The sequence below is a fragment of the Streptopelia decaocto genome (assembly GCF_964273445.1).
Source record: "Streptopelia decaocto genome assembly, chromosome: 7".
In the NCBI taxonomy this organism is placed as follows: domain Eukaryota; kingdom Metazoa; phylum Chordata; class Aves; order Columbiformes; family Columbidae; genus Streptopelia; species Streptopelia decaocto.
The window spans coordinates 22,290,458-22,316,434 of NC_138661.1; the positions used below are offsets into that span (position 1 = coordinate 22,290,458).

General features: G+C 39.7%; 1 protein-coding gene across 3 annotated transcripts in view; it reads right to left on the reverse strand.

Moving 5' to 3' along the window:
* TSHR (thyroid stimulating hormone receptor) overlaps positions 1 to 21,419 on the reverse strand; it is a gene marked incomplete at both ends in the record, with an annotated part of 61,632 nt that extends 40,213 nt beyond the window's left edge. For all 3 annotated transcript variants that reach the window (XM_082058582.1, XM_082058581.1, XM_082058580.1), the window contains one exon: positions 21,250 to 21,419. In XM_082058582.1, the coding sequence (XP_081914708.1) occupies positions 21,250 to 21,419 (170 nt within the window). The remainder of the gene's footprint in view (positions 1 to 21,249) is intronic.
* Positions 21,420 to 25,977: the final 4,558 nt, after the last annotated feature.

The following is a 25,977-nucleotide window of genomic DNA, read 5'->3' on the forward strand; positions in this document are numbered from 1 at the left end:
TATGTCTAACCATATATACATGATTTAACAACTTCTTCAGCAGTATTTGTGATGTTACTTCAGTAAAATATACTAGGAAAGTAAATATGTATTTTACATACTTAGCCTCTTCACTTTAAAACATTTTTCAAATGTCTGTCAACAAAACATAATAAAAAAATAGGGATCACCCAAAGAATTTCAGATTAAAATGACATGGTTTATAATTTGAATTGTGGCAACAATAGCTACAAGTATTTAAATGAACTGTTATCCACAAAGACAGGGAAAAGAACTGACCATATGTGAAACAAAGTAAGACATTTTACATATTAATTTCAACTTTCTAAGAAAATTATGATAAGCAATGACCTTCCAGCTTTTATATAGGAGAAATAATCACAACAGCTAAGATAATGTTTAGGTAAACACTTATTGACACATTAACTTCTAGGTTTTTATTTACAACTAAACCCAACAGAAACTAAACAAACATAAAAATATTACTTTTTTTTTTCCCCAGTTCCGAAATAAATGCATCACAGTCTTCCAGTGGTGCAAAAATAGCTATAAAAAGGCATTTCACATAGTGAAATGCATGCTGTGCTTATCAGAAGACGATTACCACCTAGCGTCTAATGCTAGTATTACCAACATGGCAGGAGTGAGGAAAAGACTCACAGCAAAGTAACTCTAAAAGCAGGAAATCATGTCTGAATACGCTAGAAGACTACATGGCTACTTTCCTACTGTTAACTAGCATTGCAAAACAATAACATAAAGTATATGTCAGAACTTGCCCAGTCCTAAGAAATGATAGAAATACTAGGCCCTTTCAAAATGAAAGTGTGCAGGTCAGCATTTGGGACAATTCTGTACTGAAAGTAAGCTCTTTCATATACTTTTCCTACAAACTGAGGTGCATATGGACACTGTCAGATTGACAGGCAAGAATTCAGATTGGTTATTTGCTAATTTATAGCAAACAGAAAACACTAATCCGCAATGCTGGAACTTGTGCTTACTCAATTCGTGATCACCCATTGCTTCTTGCTGGATTTGAGTAAATCTTGAAGACTTGACAGGAAGCACTAGCCCTACAGAATGTTACCTTCCATTTACAGCAAAACAGTAGGTTGCTAATGTCATTTAATAGATTTCCAAACTGTCAGAGCTGAAGAAAGCATGCCGTTTAAATACCTACAAGGCAAGGAGTATTTAATCCTAAATAGCTGTGATGGCTTGGCAGCTCATAGCTTGGACGGGTGTACTCTTCACTGGGTAAAAATCTGGCTGGATGGCCAGGCCCAAAGAGTTGTGGTGAATGGAGTTAAATCCAGCTGGTGGTCAGTCACAAGTGGTGTTCCCTGGGCACAGTATTGAGGCCACTTCTGTTTAATGTCTTTACCAGTGATCTGGACAATGACATTGAATGCGCCCTCAGTAAGTTTCCAGATGACATCAAGTTAGGTGTGAGGGATCTGGACCTGCTGGATCATTCGGCTGGGGCCAATTTTAAGAGATTTAACAAGGCTAAGTACTGGGTCCTGCACTTGGGCCACAAGAACCCCAGGCAGCGCTACAGGCTCGGGGAAGAGTGGCTGGAAAGCTGCCTGATGGAAAAGGACGTGGGGATGTTGATTGTCAGCTGGATGAACATGAGCCAGCAGTGTGCCCAGGTGGCCAAGGTGGCCAACAGCATCCTGGCTTATGTCAGAAACAGTGTGACCAGAAGGATGAGGGAAGTCATGGTCCCCTTGGGGCACCAGTGAATCCTGTGTTCAGTTTTGTGCCCCTCACTACAAGAAAGATATTGAGGTTCTGGAGAGAGTTCAGAGAAGGGCAATGAAGCTGGTGATGGGTCTGGAGCACAAGTCTTGTGAGGATCAGCTGAGGGACCTAAAGCACTTTATCAAAACTAGATTGATTCTTTCCTACTTCTTCCAGTCATCCAAAGAAAACAGATCTACCAGCATTTAGTTCCTAAGATATTCCTTAAAGCACTTCTTTTAAACAATTATGCTACACTTGTGAACTTCCATGCCCTTGTCACCGTGGCTGATTTAAATGGTAAGTTACATACCAGAGTAGGTAATGAAACAATTTCATATTTGAATGTCTTTGGAACTCTTACACAAGCATTACCTGGCTCAGGGAGGTTAATTCTCTTCAATTTTTCAGTTTGTTTCCAACAAGCTTCATACTAACAGTTCAGTTTGACAGATTTTTTTCAGAAATACCCTCTTTTGTGTTTTAAAGACTGTACTGAGTTTTTGTGATATTGCAAGCTTCTCTTCAAAATATTTTTGTGCTGTATTACTTGAAGTGTCAAAAGATTTCCTCATTTGGGCATGACTTCCATTTTCTGAAAGATGCCCTAACAGCCTCTTTCAGTTGTCTGTTGAACCATGTCAGTGTTTTTCCTGTTCTTTTAGACTCTTAGTACTTCATCATTAAAACAGGGAAATAATTATGTGCTTATGTTGCAAGGCTATTATGAAGATGTACTTATGAGGCTCCGTACTTAATTCTGAAATATTGAACTCTATGAAAAGGTCATGATAGAAGTCAGAATATCTCTGAATTTCAGACAAATCTTAAGACTAGGATTTTGGGAAAAATATTTTGAATCCATTTAATTTATGCTCAACATGAAGTAGAGACATCATCTCCTTTAGTTTTACTTGTAGCTTCTGTGAACTCAAAGTGCTCTAAACTACTCATTAAGCATATAAAAAACGTGGATGCCAGTGATGCAGTTATTACAGGTGAAACTTTTAAGTTCCTATGTATCTTGTTCTCCAGTTCAAAACCCATTTTTATCAATAAGTATTAATATTTGACATGTCCTTGCTAGTCCTAAATATCACATTGTATATGTGTAAAATAAATCACACGGTTTCCACATCTCTTTCATCAAAAGCTGGCAACAGCATGGGGAACTAAACAGACCAGCTGACTCATTACACCTTATTATCAAGTAAACATACATTAATCCAGCCACCTTGCCCCTGAAGGGGGAGCTACCTTGCATTTATCAAAAGCAATATCCTACCTACAGCCAGTATCCTAGAGCAGACACAGAACTGTAGCTCGTACCTCATGTAAACAGTGTATTCTTAAAGACTGTACTGGTTTCGTGTCTATTTATCTGCCTCCCCTGACTCCTTTTTGTCCAATTTCAACCAAATTTGATCATAGTGATGTGAAAATAGCACCTGGCTACAGGATAGAAATGTTACTAGCACCCCTTCAAAAAAAATAATAAAGGCCGGGTGGGCTGAGGGAACTGGAAAGCCTGGAGAACAGAAGGATGAGGGGAGACCTAATTGCTCTTTACAATTACCTGAAAGGGGGTTGTAGTGAGGTGGGTTTCTTGTTTCCATTTATTCTCCGAAGTAAGAAGTGATGCAACAGGAGGAAATGGCCTCTAGTTTAGCCAGGGGAGGTTTAGATTGGATATTAGGAAAAACTTCTTCACTGAAACTCTTGTCAAGAATTGAAACAGACTGCCCAGGGAAGTGGTGGGACTCACCATCCCTAGAGGTGTTTAAGAGATGGGTAGGTTTAGCACTTAGGAACATGGTTTAGTGTTGGACTTGTCGGTGTTCGTTTTACGGTTGGGCTTGATCTTAAAGGTGTTTTCCAACTTAAATGATTATATGATTATAAGACTACATGAGATACTGAGAACTGCAAAAAAAAGCAAGAAGGAAGAATCCAGTCAGGAACTGCACTGACACAGAGAACTGTTGAAAGAGGGTGGCCCAGCATATAAAAACATAATCAGGACCACTAAAATCTGAAAAAACAAACAAACCAAACCCAAATAGGAAACTAGATAGTAGCTTAATGTTTTCCTTAGTATACATTTCAACACTAAAGGAAGGTGTACATACAAAATGTAAAAGACAGAAGTATTTCTTGGGTGTCACAGTAAGATAGTCACAGTGAAGATAACACTTAATTATACATTTGAAAATTTCTGTGGATGATTTAATTAAAATAATATGCTTGCAATGACACAGTCATATATCCTAAGAAATGAGAAGAGATAACTGCTATTTTTAAAGCTGCATTTGAAACAGGTGATTCAGTAAAATCCTGAACTTAATATGTCATGAAATCTCTTGTGCTCACTTTTCCAAATTTGTTTTTCAAATACAAAATATCCTCCCAGAAAAAGCAGCAAAGGCCAATCAATTTTAAAGGATTTAAAGGAAAATATCGGGGTTTCAAATGGTGACAAGTCATATTTCAACTTATGCTACATTAAAACTGGTCTTCATAAAAATAATACACAACTGCCTTGCATAGTGGTAAGATCTTTATAAGGCCTTTGTGTGTAAGATTTGAAGGATAGAAATTATTTTCTCCATTGATGTTTGCCTTTATGTATAAGCATTAGGACTATTGGTCAATGGTCCTCATTTTAAAGGTGTTTTAAACATTTTCTCCTTATTCAAGGCACTGTTGAAAAGACTAAAAATTACTATGTGAAATATTTAACTTAAAAAAAAACAAAAAAAAACCCCCAAAAAACCCAACCCCCACGCAAAACTCCAAAAATAAGTTAAATAACTTATTTTCAGGGGAAAATGTGTTTCCTAGTCCTACAAATATATCCATGAAGTGAGTTCTAAACAAAACTGGGAGCTACTTTAAAGATTTTCAGTTCATATCAGTTTAAGATATAGCTCACATTCCTCGAAGGAAATTGTTAATACACTTCACAGTACACACGGTACCTGTAAACCCAGTGTGTAACTGCTGTTTGTGCATCAAATAAAGTAGAAGTCAACTTAAGTCCATGATGAGACATCACATGTAAATAACAAATACAGACATGCAGCCTATTAATTGGCCACATTTCTCACAACTGGAAGATGTTTCATTGACCTTTGGCAATATCCGGATACTCTGTAGGTAAAAATATAAAATGGCTACACTTTTTGAAACAGTATTTTTGTTGCAATTAGTTCATTTTCCAAACAACACTGGGTTGTTTTCATTTGTAAAAGTGTTTAAATATTTCTGAAGCCAAAACCAGATTTGAGCTTTCTTAAAATAATTAATTACTTTTGTACCAAACACTATTATACTTACCAAATAAATTAAAATATCTTGCCAGTTGTCTTTCAGGTAATGATTTAAATAATTTCATTTACATGCTGCAATTTAAATGCTTCAGAAGTACGACATTTTGCAAAAATCTGTACTTTAAAAATTTCCTTTCAAATCCTGTGAATGTTATTGTATGCACTTGCATATTTTGCTTGAAAAGGCATGGTATTACTTCCGTAATCCTGCTGTTGATACAAAATAGGTCAAAAAAATTAGTACGTATAGACTATCAGTAGCATTTCTTGTACGTTTGGAACATTTAAATTTCTTGTGTCATGGCACAGAAACCCAGTGAGTGCTGGGAACTGTACAAGCACAAAACAAAAAGGTATTCCCATTACCAGTAGAAACAAGCACTACTTCAGCATACTTAAACTACACACATAGCTTGCTCAACAGAAAAGCAGAGGGATTGCAAATAGTTATTTTGTAGATGATAAGAAGAGGTTCACTTAAATGAAAATAACACACATAAAAGACACGGGTGATATGGCAGTAGAAACTCATTTTTATCTTTTCCTTGTCTGTAGAAATTACTAGTTTTGATCAACTTAATAGCAAAAAAGTGGTTTACACCGTAGTTAAAAAACTCTGGTTTTGGAGGAGATTTCAACAGTGGTTTAACCTACTGGTTCTGTAAGTGTTGCACTCTACTGAATCTTGAATTGCTACTGCAGTGAGCTTTCATTAGCTTGTTTTCTTTTGACATTAAATTTCTAACCTGCTACACTTCAGAAGCACACAACAGCCTTCTCTTGAATTGAGAAACAGAGCTTATTGATCTAACTGTAAAAGGAAAGAAAAAGCATAATTTTCACAAAATACTGTAATTACTCAGACATTGTTTACAGGGTATTTTACAAAAAGCTAATAATAGTGTGTATTCTGTTAGTGTCAGTTAAGAAGGCAACTTTTCACAAATCTGGTTCATACAGATTTTTTTATATATTTGCAAAATCAATAAACGTTTTATGTTTTCCATAACATGTTTATAGAACCTCAAAACAGTCTGCGGACTCAAGTAAAAGCACTGATAGCACCTAGATTAAATTCATTGCAATTTAAACCCGAACATAGATAATGAGCTGCTGACACATGTTAAAATAAGACTAATTCTCTCTTGCTCTTGACAGTGAGTGTGATCTGTCTGGATCTAAAGAGAGTGTCATAGAGTAGTTTTATGGAAAACTTTTGAACTTGTTTGGAAATAAAAATGAGGCTACTGAAGTATGCAGCAATTACCTTTAGTATATACCCATTTAATGAAAAACAACATTTTAAATTGAAATCTTTAAGAAGAAAGGTTGAGTTACACAACACAGAAAGGTTAAGCTATTTTTTTCTCATGAATAGGGAAATACTTATAGAGGCTGAAGAGCCAGTAAAGGTAATTGAAATCTAACACTATAACCTAGCATAGAATCATAGAATCCTAAAATCATAGAATAGTTCGGGTTGGAAGGTACCTTTAAAGGTCATTTAGTCCAACCCCCTGGCAATGAGCAGGGACATCTTCAACTAGATCAGGTTCTTCAGAGCCCCATCCAGCCTGGCCTTGAATGTTTCCAAGGATGAGGCATCTACCAACTCTCTGAGCAACCTGTGCCCATGTTTCACCACCCTCACTGGAAAAAATTTCTTCCTTATATCTAGTCTAATTCTACCCTCTTTTAGTTCAAAAGCATTATCCCTTGTCCTATCGCAACAGGCCTCTCTACAAATTTGTCCCCCTCTTTAAGTACTGAAAGGCTGCAATAAGGTCTCTCCAGAGCTTTCTCTTCTCCAGGCTAACAACCCCAACTCTCTCAGCCTTTCCTCATAGGAGAGATGTTCCAGACCTCTGATGATTTCTTCTAGGAGGATCAGTTCCATGATGTTCCCAGGCACAGAGGTGAGGCTGCCAGGTCAGTGGTTCTATCTTTTTAAAAATGAGTGAAATGTTTCCTTTTTTATGGTCACCGGGGACTTCACCCGACTGCCATGACTTTTCAAATATCATGGAGATTGGCTTGGCAACTACATCAGCCAGTTCCCTCAGGACTCAGTAATGTTAGGTCCCAGATGGTCTCAAACCTGGTCTTCATTTACAGTGGAAGGGACTTTGCGCCCCCAGCCCTTGTCTTGTAGTTCATCCATTTCAGAGGTTTGGGAAGAGAGGTTGCCAGGGAAGACTGAGGCAAAAAAGTTAGTGAGCACCTCAGCCTTCTCCTTGTCTGCTGTTATCGGTTTGCCAGTCATGTTCATTGGGCGATACGCTTTCTCTGACCTCCCTTTTCTGGCTGATGCATCCGTAGAAGCCCTTGTTATTCTTTGCATCCCTTGCCAAGTTCAGCTCCAGCTACTCCTTGGCTTTCTTGATCCCATCCCTACACAACTGGCCAGTCTCCCTGTACCACCCTGTACTCAGGATACCTGTCCCTGCTTCCACTGCCTGTTTCCCTCTTGCTCTTTAGTTCGACCAGCAGGTCTCGACTCAGCCATGCTGATCTCTTGCTTTCCTTTCCAGATTTCTCAAACCTGGGGACTGAGAGCTCTCATGCTTTACAGAAAATGTCCTTAAAGATCTGCCAGCTCTGCTCTGCTCCTTTGTCCCTGAGGGCAGTTTCCCAAAGGGTCCTATTGACTAACTCCTTGAACAGCTGATCATTTGCTTTCCTAAAATTCAGGGTCCTGACTTCACTCTTCACCTGTCCCATATCTCTCAGGACTGTGAACTCCACCAGTGGATGATCACAGCAGCCCAGGCTGCCCCCAGTTTTGATGTTGCTGATTAGTTCACTTGCATTAGCGATCAACAGGTCCAGCATTGCATCCCCTCTGGCAGGGCTGTCTATTACATGGCTTAAGAAGTTCTTGATGTGCTTCAGGAGTCTCCTGGATTGCCTGCAGCTCGCTGTGCTACTTTTCTAGCAGATGTGAGGGTGGTTGATTCACCTAGCAGGATGAGAGTCTGCGAGCACGATGCCTCCTGTAGCTGGAGTAAGAAGGCTTCATCAGTAGGCTCCCCTTGATCAGGCAGCCTGTAGTAGACAACCAGAAGGTTCCCTTTGTTGTCTTGGTCTCTAATTCTTACCCATAAGCATTCAATCTGCTCGTGGTTATTCTTCAGAGACAGCATGTTAACTGTAAAATTATCTATAATTCAGGAAAGAGTTAAACTACCTTGATGGTATAATACAAAAACTCTTTTAAGCCTGTCTGTCAGCCACAGGTAGAAAGACCATATAGAGACTCTCTGCTCTGAACTCTTATGGCTGTTAATAACATGTTTTCTTTCTTCTGTAACTTTCACTGTATCCCTAGTTTTGTCTGCTTAATGTCTTTAGCATTATGGCAAAAATTTCTTGACTCAAGACTACCAGAGATTGCAATCTTTCAGTTTTATGTAGAAATAGTGCAGATTTCTCTTCTGGTTTTGCCTCTTAGCCCTGGTATCTAACAGAGAGTCCCATGGATGAATATTTTATGCCTAGATTTTTTTTTTTTTTTCTGATGACCACTAATAAGATTAATACTTTCCTAAAAACATTGCATACTTTCAGTGTGATCGATTCTAAAGGTCCTAGCAGTCTCAGCTTGCACCTAAGTGTTTTTTAAAGATCACAATGATTTAGTCTGGTTAACTAATTCTGGGCAGAAGATCCAGCTGGCAGTACATGGTCCCTCTGTTGGCCACCTTTCCAAACAGCCCACTACCTTGATGCATCTGAACAGGAACAGCATGTATGCTGAAGACAATAGAGAAGAGGCTGTAATTGCTGGCTGCTGTTGTTTCTAATCAGAGGACCACCAAATGCCTTTAAATTGCTGCCATCTACTCAGCAGAGGTCAAAAAGGCAAACTGAATGTTAGAAATTACTAAGACAATTATAGAACAAAATAAACTGTTTTGCCACTAGTTGTGTAAATAGCACCTTCAAAAGGCTGTTCAAAGGTACAGAATTACTTGCACACAAAAAAATAAATACATAGCAGTCACCAGCCTATGTTTTCACAGATGGTCCTTTTTGCCTTACTGGAAGATGTGCATGATGTTTGCCTTTTTCAGACATCACCAACCTCCCTTGATCACCATAATCTTTCAAAGATGATAGTGTGGCCTCACAATGAGGTCACTTATCAGTCCTCCCTTAGATGCATCCCATCTGGTCCCAGAGATTGCCGTATGTCCAGTACACTTTAGTGTTTCTTTAGTCTATCTTCTACTGCAGGTAACGCTCTGTTTCCCCAGGCTGTGCTACGAGGTGAAGGGGCCTAGGAGGCCTGGGAAGAAAGGAAACAAACCAAAACAAAACAAATGCCAAGAAGGCATTGAGACCTTTTCCATGTCCTTTGTCATTAAGTCCCTTGCCCCCTAAGCAGTAAGCCCTCGGTACCCCTCGTTTTCCTTTTGCTGGCCATGCACTTACAGAAGTGCCTTTTGTTACCCTTCACATCCCCTGCTAGCTTCAGCTCCAGCAGAGCTTGGCTCTCCTAATTTGATACCTGTATATAAGACTATTCATACCCTGTGCCCTAGATATTTGCTTTTGGTCAATGTTTGGGGCAGGATATTGAGTGAGATGGACCTGTTAAGTTTTTGTGCTCCAGAGCACTTCAGAGAGCTAGTACACACACTTACACCCCAGGAACTAATGAAGTAAGTTTCTTCCAACTTGGAACCATTAATCAGAAAGGAAATGCCCACCAAAATAGTTCAAAAGGCTCCATGTTAAAAAATGCAGTTTTCTCCTTACCCACTTAATTAGGGAGTTTTCACAAATGGTAACATAAACTACAACTATATGAAATATAACTTTCCTACAGAACCCCTCTTAAGTGCTGGAATTCCTTTCCCTTCCTCCACAAGGAGTGAGGTAAGCTGGGCAAAGGGGAAGTCTTTGTCACAACAAGAGAGTAAACAATGGTTAAAAATATGAAAGTCTAGAGCTTAACTATTAGGAAAATAATTATTTTCATTCTTCATGGGTAAATTCAGTTGCAAAGACAAAAATTATTCAAGGACTTCAGAAGTTATCTCCCTTACAATGTTTTTTCATACCTGAACATGACCACATGCATTCAACTGAGGTTGAGTCAGTCCTGATGGTGATTTTGAAATTTGTCCAGCCCAGAAGAAAATGTTTGCTCCTCATATAATTCTGAACACATGTATCTCTAATGACTGCAAAATCACAACTCTGAGCAAGAGCATTACCTTTTTTTCTGATGGTCAAGAAGAAAAATTGCTACCATAGAGCCACAAGAGGAGAATCTTCACCCTTTCCACCAAATGATGTCTTCATTTTCTACCTAGCCTTCCTTCCTTACCATTTGTATATGAGTACAGCATTTTTTCAACTTTTTTTTGTTCATTTTCTTGATTTCTGTATGAGTTAAACATATGGATTAAAAAGTTGTTGCAGTACAGAGGCTATTCTCTTAGACTGTGAAAATGCTTCGGTAGGTCCTATTTGTACTACAGACCACTTGAACCATGTCCCTTTGAAGAAATCTTTGTATGTTTATTTGGGAAAAAGGAGGGAATTTGACTGGAATCTGGCTATCTGAGCAGGGATTACAGAACACCACTCTTTAGTTGATAATTTTATTTACATTTCAAATGTAAATTAAGAAAACTGTTGCTATTCCATTTGAACAGAAAAGCAACATCTGGTTTTATGAGACAAAGATGGTCTGAGATCATATGTGACAGAAAGGAAACAGGCTTTAAAAACATTAGAGGCCTTTATAAATAATTACTTTAAGAAAGATCTCTGAAACCTAATTTTTTGTACACGTGAAGAATGTTAAAAGCACATAAGAAAATGTAAAGAAACATTAATCATAATACTGTTAAGATTCACCAAAGGACTTTTAGAAATAAAACTACCCAGGAAGTTACTTCAAAACTGCTTGAATTTCTACTGAAAACACACACAAACAGTAATTTTGGTTTCATATTTGCTTAGATTAAATGTCTTTCAATTATAAATTACCGTAGTGGCAGATCTTAGGGGAAAAAAAACACAACCCTATTCCAGAAACAGGCATATATTACATATGTAAATATACAGCTTTCTATTGCCTTACAAATGCCCATGTTTGTCTGTATCTATCTGCAGTCCTACATTACTTTTTGAGGCAGGAACCATCTACGTCCTCTCCTTGTACAATGCCCACAGTTATAGGGTTTTGGTTCACAAACGACAGTAACACAGATAATGAAATCATGAATGCAATTTGCTTGTTTTTTCTTATTTGAGGAATGTAAGGAATGAGCTGGAGTTGATTTGTGGTGGTGACAATGCAAGTTAAATACAGGTAAGTATAAGAAGTGCAACTGGTATGCAAATGGGCTTTCAAAATGTAACCTCTTTTAAAAGGCAATCCAGAGCAGTACTAAAAATCCAGCAGCAGCCTTTCAAAGACTTCTTTTCTGCCTGTCAGATTGTCTGAAATCCTTAGTGAAGGACAAGGGAAACTAACAAATGCTAGTATGGAAACCTGGTCGGCATCCGTGACATTTTTATTGTTAGAAGAGCAATGGGGTACCAGCTATATTTCAGACTGTACAACAGACAAACTGCCAAAGACAGCGAACATGGTACTGTGGTACTGTGATAAGGCTGATAATATACAAGTAAATAGATCTGAGTTTTGAGGTTGGTTAAAGAGAGCACATTCAGCAGTTTCTATGGTAATAGATTTATTTGTATCTTTACTTAGATCCTGTGGCAGCTGCACATCCCCCTGAGATCTGGAGCCTTCAATGGGACAGTTGATGGCTCTTTTAGCACCTTTTGTGCCCCACATACACACCTAGGGTGGTACCAAGGTGTTGATACTCATATCCTCCCCTACCACGGGGCGGGGTGACTTCACCTCCAGCAGCTGGTGGGGCAAGAGGGGTGGAACCCTCAGTTAATTGACTGTGTCCTATTTCTCACCGGTTTAATAAAAGTTGTTTTGGACCCTGTTGTCACTTGAACTCACCTCGGGGTGCCTCGGTGACAGACCCTGAGTCAATTGACAGGGTCGTTAGCAGAGGAGGTGCCCAAAGTAGCTGCAAAGCTTCTGGACCATGTTGTAGTGCCCACAGCCAGATCTGACCAGACTATAAAACAGGGTTCCTGTTGAAGGCCCCCTTTGGAGTGGTCTTTTCAGAGCAGTGGGTCTGTGAACTAGAGCCCTCCCCTTAGATTGAGACACTGTCTAAGGAGACTTCCTGGGATTGAGAACGCCTCACCTCCTTGTCTGAGTGAGAGGTTATTTACTGGATATATCCTTGAATGAGTCCTTGCCTAACCCAGGCAAGTGTGAGCTCTCACCTAACCCAGGCGAGTGATTATTTCTTGTGATGTTTAAGCCCAGAAATGAATGATTAAATTGATGAAAGAAATCTTTCAGCTGAGTTGTTTGAACTGCAACAGTCTGAGGGAGAAAGAAGAAATAAATTGCTTCCAATCTCTATAAGAACAAAAAACACTGCTGGATTTAAAAAAAAAAAAAAATAGACTTTCTGATCATAGAATCATAGAATGCTAGGGATTGGAAGGGACTTCGAAAGATCATCTAGTCCAATCCCCCTGCTGGAGCAGGAACACCTAGATGAGGCTACACAGGAATGTGTCCAGGTGGGTTTTGAATGTCTCCAGAGAAGGAAACTCCACAAGCTCCCTGGGCAGCCTGTTCCAGTGCTCTGTCACCCTCACTGAGAAGAAGTTTCTTCTCAAGTTTAAGTGGAACCTCTTATGTTCTAGCTTAAACTCATTACCCCTTGTCCTACCATTGTTTGTCACCGAGAAGAGCCTGTCTCCATCCTCATGACACTCACCCTTTGTATATTTGTAAACATTAATAAGGTCACCCCTCAGTCTCCTCTTCTCCAAACTAAAGAGCCCCAGCTCCCTCAGCCTTTCCTCATAAGGGAGATGCTCCACTCCCTTAATCATCTTGGTTGCCCAACGCTGGACTCTCTCCAGCAGTTCCCTGTCCTTCTTGAACTGAGGGGCCCAGAACTGGACATAATATTCCAGGTGTGGTCTTACCAGGGCAGAGTAAAGAGGAAGGAGAACCTCCCTGGACCTACTAACCACCACCCTTCTAACACACCCCAGGATGAAGAGACTGATAAAGGTGATGAATTACTGTCCTGGCTTTGGCTGGGATGAAGTTAATTATCTTCCTAGCAGCTGGTATAGTGCAGTGTTTTGAATTTAGGGCAAGAATAATGTTGATAACACACTGATATTTTAGTCGTCAATAAACGCTGTTTACACCAACTCAAGCACTTTTCAGTTTCTCATACTGACCTGCAGTGAGGAAGTTGGAGGTGCACAAGAAGTTGGAAGGGGACACAGCAAGGACAGCTGACCCAAACTGGTCAAAGGGATAGTCCATGCCATACGACATCATGATCAATATATAAACTTGGGGGAAGCTGGCCAGGGACCACTTCCTGGGGACTGGCTAGGCATTGGTCAGTGGGTAGTGAGCAATCACATTGTGCATCTCTTATTTTGTATATTCTTTTATCATTATTGCTATTATTGTTGTTATTTTCTCCTCTTTTCCTGTCTTATTAAACTGTCTTTATCTCTACCCACAAATTTAACTCTTTTTTATTTTTTTTTTTTCTGTTTTTTCCTCAATCCCACTGGAAGAATGGGGGCAGTGAACAAGGAGCTGCATGTGGTGTTCAGCTGCCTGCCATGACAATTATGTGACTCAAGCAGAGAACATTGTGAGAACCGTAAATAGTGAAGAACACAAATCACCGATAAACAGAGAGCTGGAACATTTGGTAAATCGAGTAAAGCAGACAATGTCCATTGAAATAGATGAGCAGAAAAAAAGCGTTTGTAAGAACAGTAAACGACAATGTGTTGTGTTGTTTTTTTTTTTTTTTTTTACAGGTTGAGCAGACACTATTCTCAAAACCAAGGCCTTTCAAAATGACTTAAGGGTTATGCTAAGTGGATAACTGACTGGAGCTCTATGCCCAAAAATGTTTAATATAGCATATGGGTAGTTCAGTTCTAATGCTCATTGGTTAAGAAGGAGACAGTTCAGAAAGGAACCACAGGTTTAAATAAGTATTGAAAAATATGCCTTACAGTGGAAGACACCACGATCATAAGTTGTTTAATTTGTCAAAACAAAAAGGAGCAATTTGATCATGTTAACCATGAGAATGCAGGGCTCTTTCATCTGATGGGTACACAAAATCTAGTGCTATGAAGCTACAGTTGCCCAGATTTCATCTTAGGAGAGAAAGGATTTATCTCAGCCATTCACTCCAGGATAGTTCTGACACTTTTCTTATGCACAGTTCAGAGGATCAAAATTAGAAGCCTGAATCTCTTGGAGTCAATGCAGAGAGTGGCAATTCACACCAGAGTGACAATTCAAACTGTCTAAACTCAATGTCTAAATAAATTTCCCTACTTTGTATGGCACAGCAGTAGCCACAAACACAGACAAAAGGCAAGGATGATGGAGCATTTGAACAAATTTTTACTAGTTGTATGGGATTATTTTTAATATTATTATTTTAATACTATTTTAAAACCAATAATTCATGATTATTCTATCTTCATCCCCTGCTCCCCTGAAAAAAAAAAATTAAAAAGGAGCTTTAATTAACCATACCTCGCAAAGTTTTATGCTTTTTGTAATCCAGAATGTCAGACTAGATGTTCTGATGAGCCCTCTTAGTCTTAAAATCTATGCCTTTACAACTCACTAAGAAGGGAAAACAAGTGAACTTCACAAACAAGCACATAGCATTTTATTTTACCATATGACTTTTAACAGATGGTGAGTTTTACTTCAACAGCTGTTAGAAAGCAAACACGCTCCTGCTACAGTTAAATGGCAGTAGATCATAGGCCATTCACAACCCAATTTTTTTTTTACAATGTAATTAAGATTAGATCTTACTGAAATCTTATGAGGCCGGTTTCTAAAAGATGCAGAGAAGAAGCAAAGTTATCAACCTTTATGAAACTAAAACAGTAAACTGTTTTAATCTCCCTGCAGTGGATCGATGTAATTCCTGCTCACCCTAAGCACAATTAGCCTCACTCAAAGGGAACTGTAAGATTTTTGTCTTTTCAGATACCAATAATAGCTGTTGGCAGGGTATTGAATAGAAAGAGCAGGATATACAATTGGCAGGTATTGATGGCAGCTCACTCATCAATATCACAGCATATCTATGTGCAGCTTCTTACAACACCCAAATTAAAAGAAACTAGGAACAGCCTAAACAAGGAGCAGACTACACCCAGACTGTTTGATGTCATAGTTCCAGATAAAGGTCCTTTGAGCAATTCCCTGTATTCTGGAAATTAAGAGTTTGTTATCAACCTTTTTTTTCTCCTTGACCTGCTGTCAATCCCTAAAACAACTTTCTTTCCTAAGTCTATAGCTAATTTGTCTCAAGTCTTTCCTAAGGTCCTTGCTGATTTTTTTTTAATGTAACTTCAAAAAAGCAATGTATTCACATTTCTGATTCCTTTAAAGAACTAGCATATATATATGATATTTGTGAGGTGAGTTTCCCTTTATCAAAACCAGATTGATTCCTTCCTACTTTTTCCAGTCATCCAAAGAAGACAGATCTACCAGCATTTAGTTCCTAAGATATTCCTTAAAGCACTTCTTTTAAACAATTATGCTACACTTGTGAACTTCCATGCCCCTGTCACCGTGGCTGATTTAAATGGTAAGTTACATACCAGAGTAGTTAATGAAGCAATTTCATATTTGAATGTCTTTGGAACTCTTACACAAGCATTACCTGGCTCAGGGAGGTTAATTCTCTTCAATTTTTCAGTTTGTTTCCAACAAGCTTCATACTAACAGTTCAGTTTGACAGATTTTTTTCAGAATTACCCTCTTTTGTGTTTTAAAGACTGTACTGAGTTTTTGTGATATTACGAGCTTCTCTTCAAAATATTTTTGTACTGTATTACTTGAAGTGTCAAAAGATTTCCTCATTTGGGCATGACTTCCATTTTCTGAAAGATGCCCTAACAGCCTCTTTCAGTTGTCTGTTGAACCATGTCAGTGTTTTTCCTGTTCTTTCAGACTCTTGGTACTTCATCATTAAAACAGGGAAATAATTATGTGCTTATGTTGCAAGGCTATTATGAAGATGTACTTATGAGGCTCCGTACTTAATTCTGAAATATTGAAGTCTATGAAAAGGTCATGATAGAGTTACCTGAAGTCAGAATATCTCTGACTTTCAGACATATCCTAAGACTAGGATTTTGGGAAAAATATTTTGAATCCATTTAATTTATGCTCAATATAAAGTACAGACATCATCTCCTTTAGTTTTACTTGTAGCTTCTGTGAACTCAAAGTGCTCTAAACTACTCAGTAAGCATATAAATACATGGATGCCAGTGACACAGCTATTACAGGTGAAACTTTTAAGTTCCTATGGATCTCGTTTTCCAGTTCAAAAACCATTTTTATCAATAAGTATTAATATTTGACATATCCTTGCTAGTCCTAAATATCACATTGTATATGTGTAAAATACATCACACAGTTCCCATATCTCTTTCATCAAAAGCTGACAACAACATGGGGAACTAAACAGATCAGCTGACTCATTACATCAGCTGACTTATTACATCAAGTAAACATACATTAATCCAGCCACCTTGCCCCTGAAGGGGGAGCTACCTTGCATTTATCAAAAAGCAATATCCTACCTACAGCCAATATCCTGGAGCAGTTACAGAATGGTAGCTTGTACCTCATGTAAACAGTGTATTCTTAAAGACTGTACTGGTTTGTGTTTATTTATCTGCCAGTTCCACTGTCCTTCCATGACTCCCTCTTGTCCAGTTACAAACAAATTTGATTATAGTGATGTGAAAATAGCACCTGGCTACAGGATATAAACCATTTTAGCATTTCTTCATGGGATGCTAAAGGAGGAAAAAGGAGAGGAGAGGAAAAGGAAAAGGAAAGGAAACTGGGAGGGCTCAGCCCTTATCCATTCTGTGGGGAATAATCATTCAGCACTCACACAGCTCTGATGCTGCCTTCTGTGCAGTCATATATATAAATATATATATGCACATATATATATGTGGTTTAGGCAGCAGAAGAGACTGCTTTGAGTAGCATTTATGGGAAGGAACACAGGACACTACTGTTGGCTTGCAATAGAAGGTATAGGGAGGAGATGAGAATATTGCCAGCAAGCTTAAGGGACCTAACATTGACCTGAAAACATTGTGTATTTAGCTGCTGATGGTAGGACAATGTGGTATTTTCAACAACGACAACAAAAATAGTTCTTGCAACTACTATGAAACTTGTGGAATTCATTGCCGAAGGATATTATGGATGTTGAAATGGGCTCAAGAGACAACTGAATGAGGCAAAGACACAAAACTCAAGAAACACAGAACAGCAATCCTTTGAAGGTTACTACAACAAAACCACACAGAGGTTAGAAAGTTCCTGCAGGTAAAAATAATTGAAAGCTGAGCCACAATTAATGGAGAGTACCATATATGGCTTCTAAACGCTGATACCAAAGGAAAATTAAGAGAAGGGAAATCCTGGAGACAAGATACTGCATTAGATGAGAGCCATTGGACCGATTTGCTATGGCTGTTCTTTAATGGTGGAAAACTTACGAGAGGGTATTGAGGATATTTGGGATGGGAAGGGGAGCTGAAGTTATTTTAGTAAGCAAAGGCAGGTGATGTAGATCACAAATAAATAGGAAGCAAAACTTCATTACTTTATTGCCAAATTAAAAAAAAAAACAAACAACTAAAAATAGATTCTTAAAATGAAAAACATGATGTAGTTATACCTTTGGATAAATGTTCAGTGTAATTTTGGTGATTTGTAAGTAATTCTTTGCAGTCATTAACCCCCACTTCCTAGTGGATCTGCTGGCACTGAAAGGCCAGGATCTCCCCCAGCATATTACACCAAAGACGGAGGAGGTTATAGTCCCAACCAGCACTGTGCTGTGGAAAGAGAAAAGCGCTGCCAGCCCAGCTGGGACCGGGATTCCTCAGTGCCCTGCACACAGTGTCACAGCATGAAAGAGGAGTGGAGCCAGGGACTGGCAGAGGCAGAAGGAAAGGAGGCCCAGGCAAGGGTAAAATGGCGGGAGATCAGACCACGATATTGGCTGTGCGGAGAAAGGCATGAAAAATATTATAGATGTGGCAAAATTATTGATACCTAATTTCATATTTTTAGTACTGTATTTCAATACCATTTAGAATTACCTTCCTACCGTAGTATATGAGTATATAATTCTTCATGCAACACGACAAGCCTTTTTCTTTCTACTTATTTTCTTTACTCCACGGAAAAAGAAAAAAGGATAAAAATCTCATACTGAAAAAAAAAGCATCTCCAAGAACAATATCTGTGCACTCAGGCATTCTGGATAAGCACGTCTGTTAACTATATTTGGACAAATACATTAAAAACAGTTTAAAACAAACACACTTTGCTGGCTGAAGTTTATGACACTTTTCACTAAGAGAGTTCAGAAAGAAACATTTTCTGCAATTTCTTATAAGCATGGCTTGTTTAAAAAGGCTTATGCCACTCGAAGTAGGGTAGAGAAATGAGAACACTCCTGACTGAATAATTGCAATGAAACTTTAATTGGAGTTTCAAGATCTTGTGCACTGAAAAGATCTCATTATCTCCAAAAGCTGGAAATTTTTTCCTAGACTCCCCAGCCTCTTAGCTGTACAAACCCTGCAAAACTGAATAGCCATATAAGAAAGTTTTAAAATTTGCAATCTTGAAGTTCATGCATAACCACCAAAAAGCAAAGTTACTTTACCTAAAGTAACAAAGTTGCTGAATTTGGGGATATATAACGTGCAGATATGCAAAGTTGCATATTTCACTTCAAAGAGGTGTTCACTTGTTCGTAAGGTTAACAGAAAATTCAATTATTGGAATCTTTTGTCTTTAATTCAGAACTGTTGCCAGTTGTAAGGCAGAAGGATGCAAAATATCATGGAAGCAGGGGCACACACCTTAAAATCTCCCAGGAAAACTCTTTCTGTTATTTTTATCCTCTGTGTGCAAGTAAGTTAGTTTAAACCATCTGAAAGCACTCTGAATGAAAAACAGATACAAGTAAGCGTTATGATTCCCATTTAACACATGGAGAGAAAGAAAGATTTAGTCATTTGCTGAGAACAATGGACTACAGAATTAGATACAGTCCACCAGACTTCAGCAATCCATGTAACAACACAGAAGGAAAATATACATACCTTATCCAGAGAGGAAACTACAAACTGGCTTTTTTTGTGTGTATGTGTGTGTGTGTGTGTGAAAGAGCTCTGTTTTCCTTATTTCCTTAGAGAATGTCTCCAGTTATTTTCTAATCAAACAGACTATATTGTGCATGTTCTAGCTTTTCTACCATGTACTATAAAATCAAAATTGTCTACCTGGAATTTTTTTTGTCTTATAATGGCTATGGTATGGAGTACACTTCTTGAGAAGTTTGCAATTGTCACCCCAGATTATTAAAATACATGCAAAATAAACAGAAAAAATATTTTGCAATTGTTTTTGTTAATTACTTTTTCCATGGAAATAAGATTTTCACTGGGTGTTTTTGTCTTTTAAAAACAGTGCCTTATGATCTTAGAGCTCCCCAGTAGAACAGGTGTTTAAAACACTAGAACTCCAGGAGCCGAAGTGCTTTATTTGTGAAGCTATACGTAGAGGTTCTTCTCAGCCATCATACAAACATTTTTCAAGTAAAGTATCCGATTCCATTATGTGATCTCATTGTTTATATTAACTATTTTAAATGCCTATTTGAGGGCATATTTCTCCTGTAAATTGAAACTGCTTTATTTTCTAGCTTGGTGTGGTAGATTTCAAAGAACATGTTACATGCAACAACATTACGACAATTTCGAACTAAATAAGCCGCATATACAAAAGTATAATAACCAAACCAAAACTCATATAATTTAAAAGCCTTACAAACTCACATACTGCAGTCTAATAATCAAAAGTCTTAAAGGTATTAATAAATAATGGAATAACATAAATATTTTTTTCTCCGTCTTTTCAGGTAAGTGATCTCTTTGCTAAGCCTTTACTTTCAGGTGTTAAAAAAACTTGAGAAGCCCACTCATATAAGTTCAAATAACTACATGGCTCAGATTTTCGAATAAAGTCCTGAGAACCATTATCAAGATATAAACAAATCAACCTGTTATCATTTTATCTTGCCATTACAACAGCTGAGGTTGAGTTTGTTTATTTTATCAAAACGTAATCTACTTACAAATGAACCTTCCCTTGGAGACTAGAAACATTTTGTGCTTTATGAGACAAAGTGAAAGCCAAGAGTGATTCAGCTCCTTAGCTATAGCTGACTGGTGGCATTTTGGCTTCCCTAGGGTATTTATCTGATGTATGTCTATGGGCTGACAAATACAACACAGGACACTCTCCTGGTCTGGCCGCAGGAACTCAGACAAGACATTCTACGTTGCCTGTGATGATACTAAACACTTAGGTTTAGGTACTTGAATAGCTCTGTCTCTTTGGCAAGCTTCAAATTTGCTGCTTTATCCCATATCCACACTTTTGTTAATCTGAAGTACTTAGTCTCCCAGACAGTATATTGGAATTCTCAGTTCCCATGACTCTTTTTGTCAGGCTTTGACAAAGAAGCTGAAAGTGCACAGAAGCTTTTGTGGAGCTGTTTGTGTGGTGGTACCTCTAATTGCTATTCTTTTTTTTTTAAACAGAAAACTGTGTTTGATCTATCCTTCCCCTCACCACCTAGGCACATGCCACACAGAATCCAGCCTTCCACTCAGTTTTCAAACAAACGGCCAAGAAACTAATTTTCCCATATCCTACCTAGAACTTTTAAGGTGCAATAATCTCTTCACATCTGTAAGGTCTGAGAGTCACTTTTCCTATGTCTCCCCGACACATACACAATCCTAACACTGTATGCTGTATTGCCCTGCTGTGCTGTATTCCCCACTCTTCCCCTCACCACTTCCCTCCCTCATGTCCCAGGGCATCAGCTCAGAGCGTGTCCTGCTTGCAGAATATGAATACTTAAAACCAGCTAGTGTCCGCTCTAAACCACCCCTATGTACTCACAGGGTCTGGGTGTCCTCCGGAAGGTTGGGAATGAAGTGGATGTCCCTGCAAGTGATTTTGTGGTCATCCCAGTCAGAACACTCGCAGAAGGCTGAAGGACACCTCTCTGTGCCCTGGCTGCACAGCACCAGCACCAGCAGCAACTGGAAGGCTACTGGGAGGCACAGCATCTTTGCTCTGCCCGTCGCTTCTCCGGGGGGGAAGAGAGGAGGCACCAGAGTTGCAGTCTCCCGACACTGCCCCGCCGGGAGAAGCTGCTCGGGAAAGGCAGCACCTTTGCTGGACAACGCCACCTCCACCCTAAGTGCGGACAAAAAAGGTATCAGCAAACCCTGCACGCCCTCTCCTCCGGGTACACTCCCTCTCCTCGCCCCGGCCCCCGCGCCCACCTCTCCCGCCATCCCTCCCTGCCTCACCCCGCCCCACAAGGACCTGCCCTCCTGCTCCTCCGCACCCCTCCCGCGGGGACCCCCGGGCCTGTTCCCGGCAGCTCACTGGGGCAGCGCCGCAGCGTCCAGCCCGGCCGCGCCGCCCGGGACCCCGCCACCGGGGCAGCGCCGCTCCCCGCGCTCCCGTCCTCAGCCGGCAGGTCCCAGCGCAGCCGTGGGGCGCCGGGGCCACCTGCCGAGGGCGGCCGGGGCTGCGCGGGGCGAGTGGTCCCCCAGCCCAGCCCAGCCCAGCCGGGGCGGGCGGCCAGGCCAGAGCTGCCAGGTACGGGACGAGCCCGCCGAGCCGTTGTCAAACGCGGCGGCGCGACGTCTTACCGCCAAGATTTCTTCTAGTTTATCTGCAGAAGGGAGGAGGGAGGGGACTGTGCAAGCGCACTACTAACTCACGTGTAAAAGCAGTGAAATTAAAATAGATCTATACACCGGGTAAAAATTCACTAACTGCAAAGGCAATATGCGCTAAACGTAAAAGCAGCTTAAAATAGCACTGAAAATTCAAAAAGGTGATTTTGAAAATCACATGATAAAAGAGAGCAAAATGAAGCGGAGAGAGTAGCATTCTCCACATTAACAGAAAACAAACAAACAAACAAACAAACAAAACCAAAATCCTTTCACCAAAGAAAAAATGGAGAAAGAAAACTTGAGAGAAATGAGGTGAAATAATTGTCACTTGAAGTAGCAACCTACTCTGGTCAATGTTAGGGACACAGGTTTAGAATGGATATAGGACAGAGCTTCCCGCACTGAAGCAGTCCTATCTGTGCCTGACAGACATACTAAAAGCTGTCAAAATCTGGTTAATACTAATTTGATTCTGGGTTTCTTCATAAACAAGAGATGGTTTCTCTAAAAGCAAATGTTTAAAAGTAGTGCGAGAAAAAAAAAAAAAAGATATATCATTGTTTAATTCAAGGAGGCAGTAAAAAAAGGTCTTTAATACTTTGCCTCGATTACTTTAACTTTTTTTTTTCCAACCAAATGCCAGTGTTTTCTCCTTCATGTAGTTTTTGTGCATCCGTAGGTACACAACAAGAAAAATATCAACAAAATGTCAACAAAAATAAAACACAATCTTCTTGGATAAATAGGTCCCCTCCAGATAATCAGAATTACCAAAAACTTAAGAGTACAACACATCAGATATTATTTTGATATAATGCTTTAACAGTAATTTAAGTCAGTTCATTAGTATGTGTTTCCTAAATATAATTAATGCCCTCAACATATCTTTTTAGGGTGAGAAAATAATACTGTGCCCATAAAGAAATACAGTATAAATCCTGATCTTGCTTATGTTAGTGTTTAGATCTTGTGTGAGGAATCCCATCAGACACATTTATCCTGTTTAGGATAGGGGTAACCTTACGGGGCGTCTGTCCTGGTTTTGTTAAAAACAAGTTTCTCTTTCAGTGAATTTTGCCTGTCAGCTAAAGCTTCCATATTAACTGCATTTTCCTGGAGAACCAGACACATGTTTTGGTAAACATAGCAATGGAATGCAAACTTATTGATAAGCATGGATGGACATCTCGCCAGAGGGGCAACAAGAAACAAGTGACTAAGAAACTGACCAACTGTGTATAACATTCCATTCATGTGAATACTTCATATAAAAGTGGGAGATCACGAGGATCTCGTCCCTTTTTTCCCTTTTTCCTTATGGCTGACATTAGGAAAGGACCTTGCTACTCATCCCTGTGAACTGAGGCCTAGTGACAGACTGAATCCAGCTCCGGTTGGCTGCGGAGTCTAATCCAGGACTTTGGTGGCCGGCTCTGCAGTTGCTGAGACTTTCAAGATTGGTTTTGTATATTTTGTATTATTTCCTCTATTCTTATTAGTAGCATTAGTAAAACATCTTTAATTTTTTTCCAACTCTCTTCTCTCTGTCCTTCTTTCCCTCCCGATTGCCTGTGCTGAGTGGAAGGGGGGAGAGGGAGGGGCAAAAGGGGGAAGTGGAGGGGGAGAGGAGGTTAACAATACATCTGCCAGGGTTTTATTGTCACCTCGCAATCTTGACCCTCGACAGGGTCCCAGTGAGGGGACAAGCTGAAGCACCCACCACAGAGTGCCCTAGACAACTTCACACTGTACTGCATGGAATTCTGTTGGGAACGCTGGCTGTCCCATGCCCCACTCAGTCATGTCCTTGCACACTGCTCATACCTGTAACTCACCTTGCAGCCCTAAGAGCCACCATCCACCACCACTTTTTGGTGTCCATACCAAACTGACTCCATAAAAAAGAAGCCACAGGCAGATCACTGAATGTCAAGGCCAGTGAACAAGGGATCAGTACACTCCACTGCGGCACAAGCAAGGGAAAAGGTGTGACTCTGTGTTGTAAATTCAGACATGCAGCTCTGTAGCTGTTTACATCCTTGGTCAGTGCTGATAGAGACTCCAGTACAGTGTCAACCAGCCCAAGCTGCTGGAGGCTGCTTCACTGCTCCCAGTGTGTTCAGGCTTGCTGTCTCTCTGTGATGGGATCACACTCTCTACCAGCCAAGGGCTAATGACACATTTCATGAAGAACAAAGCCAGAAGCTAGTACAGGTTGGAAGGGTGGAAGCACATCTATTTCTAGGCTGCTATCCCTTCCCGTCCTGTCCAACCCCATCCTGTCCCCAGTGGAAGACAGTCATACTGCATCCTATGTGGCACAGTAATTCAAGATCAGCAAGTGCAATATTACCACAGTTGCTACAATCTGCAAAAGCCTACTGGTTAGTCTATCCTCTCATTGTTGTCCAAGACATCCAGGGTAATATTGCCTGGCATTCACAAGGCGTGGCCTGTTTTAGTGACCATAGATAAGACACACATTCTCATCCGTCCATCATATCAGTTGTGGGATACAATTGTATCATTTCATAATACTACAAAGTCTTACTAATCTCTGAGGACAACTCATAAGAATGGGGGCTAAGGTTGTGGTGCAAGCTCAGGGTTCCTTATTGTGTGCTCCATATAATTCCTCTGATCCTTCCCAGATCTGCAAACAGTACCTCAGTGCCCACCCATCCTGCACGGAGGCACTTGCCAGGATCTTCAGGACTTGACTCCTTATTTTCTCTCATGCTGTTGTGGTTTCCATGATTTATACTGATGCAGTTACATCAGAGACCAAACAAAACTAAAAGGTTACTGGAGTTAGGCTTGCCATGGGTCCTTTACCCCAAGGGAGTAATCAACCACTTAATGAACTTCATGCATGTCCTGATTTTGTTTAAAATGAGACCAACTCTCTTTTAGTGAATCTTCCTTTCAGTTATGTTCTTCTAAATAACTGCATCTTTCTGAAATTGGATGCATGTTTTTCAGTGTTTGCTCTGGAGCTGATAACGGCTGATATTTACAGTTTTACTGAGCTAACGGTAGGAATGGTATGCAGAAAAGGCCCAGGTTTATCCTTATTGCTATGTCAGCCAAGCTCACTGATAAATTTTGTATGTACCATAACAAGAGGGGTGTACTCACAGGGAGGAGCAAACAGAACAGGTGACCAAAACTGACCAACTAAGTATTCCATGCCATCCACTCATACACTATATAAAACTGGGAGATCACAAGGATCTCACTCTCTTCGTCCATGGCTGACATATGAAGAGGATGCTGCCTGTTCTGCCTGCGATCCTGATCCTGGTTCTAGCCTGTGCATCCCTGAATCAAGTTCCTGTCTACTGCTTCCTATTGTCATTGACACTCTTTGCCACCCTTAAGGCCTGTGTCCTCAGGCTCCCTATATATTTATTTATATATATAGTAGTGTAATGGCTCATTATATTTTTTTTTTTTAAAAACAATTATCTTTCTTAAGTGTATGAGTCAAGGGCACAATAGCAGTAATCAAGCAGCAGTAGCCTTAAATAGTAAGATCATGCTGGCCTCTCTAAATGAAAGCACTGTCAAGTGATTGTCCCAGCATAGCACTTCAGATAACAGAATGCTGGGATATGTATATTTCTTATTTAATATAACAAAATTAAAGATAATTACAGAAATATGAAGATACTTGCTAAAAGAGGCAGACAAGGGAGTTACCTTGCATGCCTCATGGTGCATCATTAAGGACACCAAACTGCAAGCGCATACCTAGTAAATAAGGCTTCAGGAAGTGCATGAGAAAGGCAGCATTGTTAACACTAGGATAAGGTCAGTTATTAAAAACAAGAAATCATCCTTCAAAAACTTAATGTCTTGTTTTAGGGTAGAACAAAAAGTTTTCTTTCAAATGCTAGAAAGCTAAGTGTAAAATACAGCAAAAGAAGGTTAA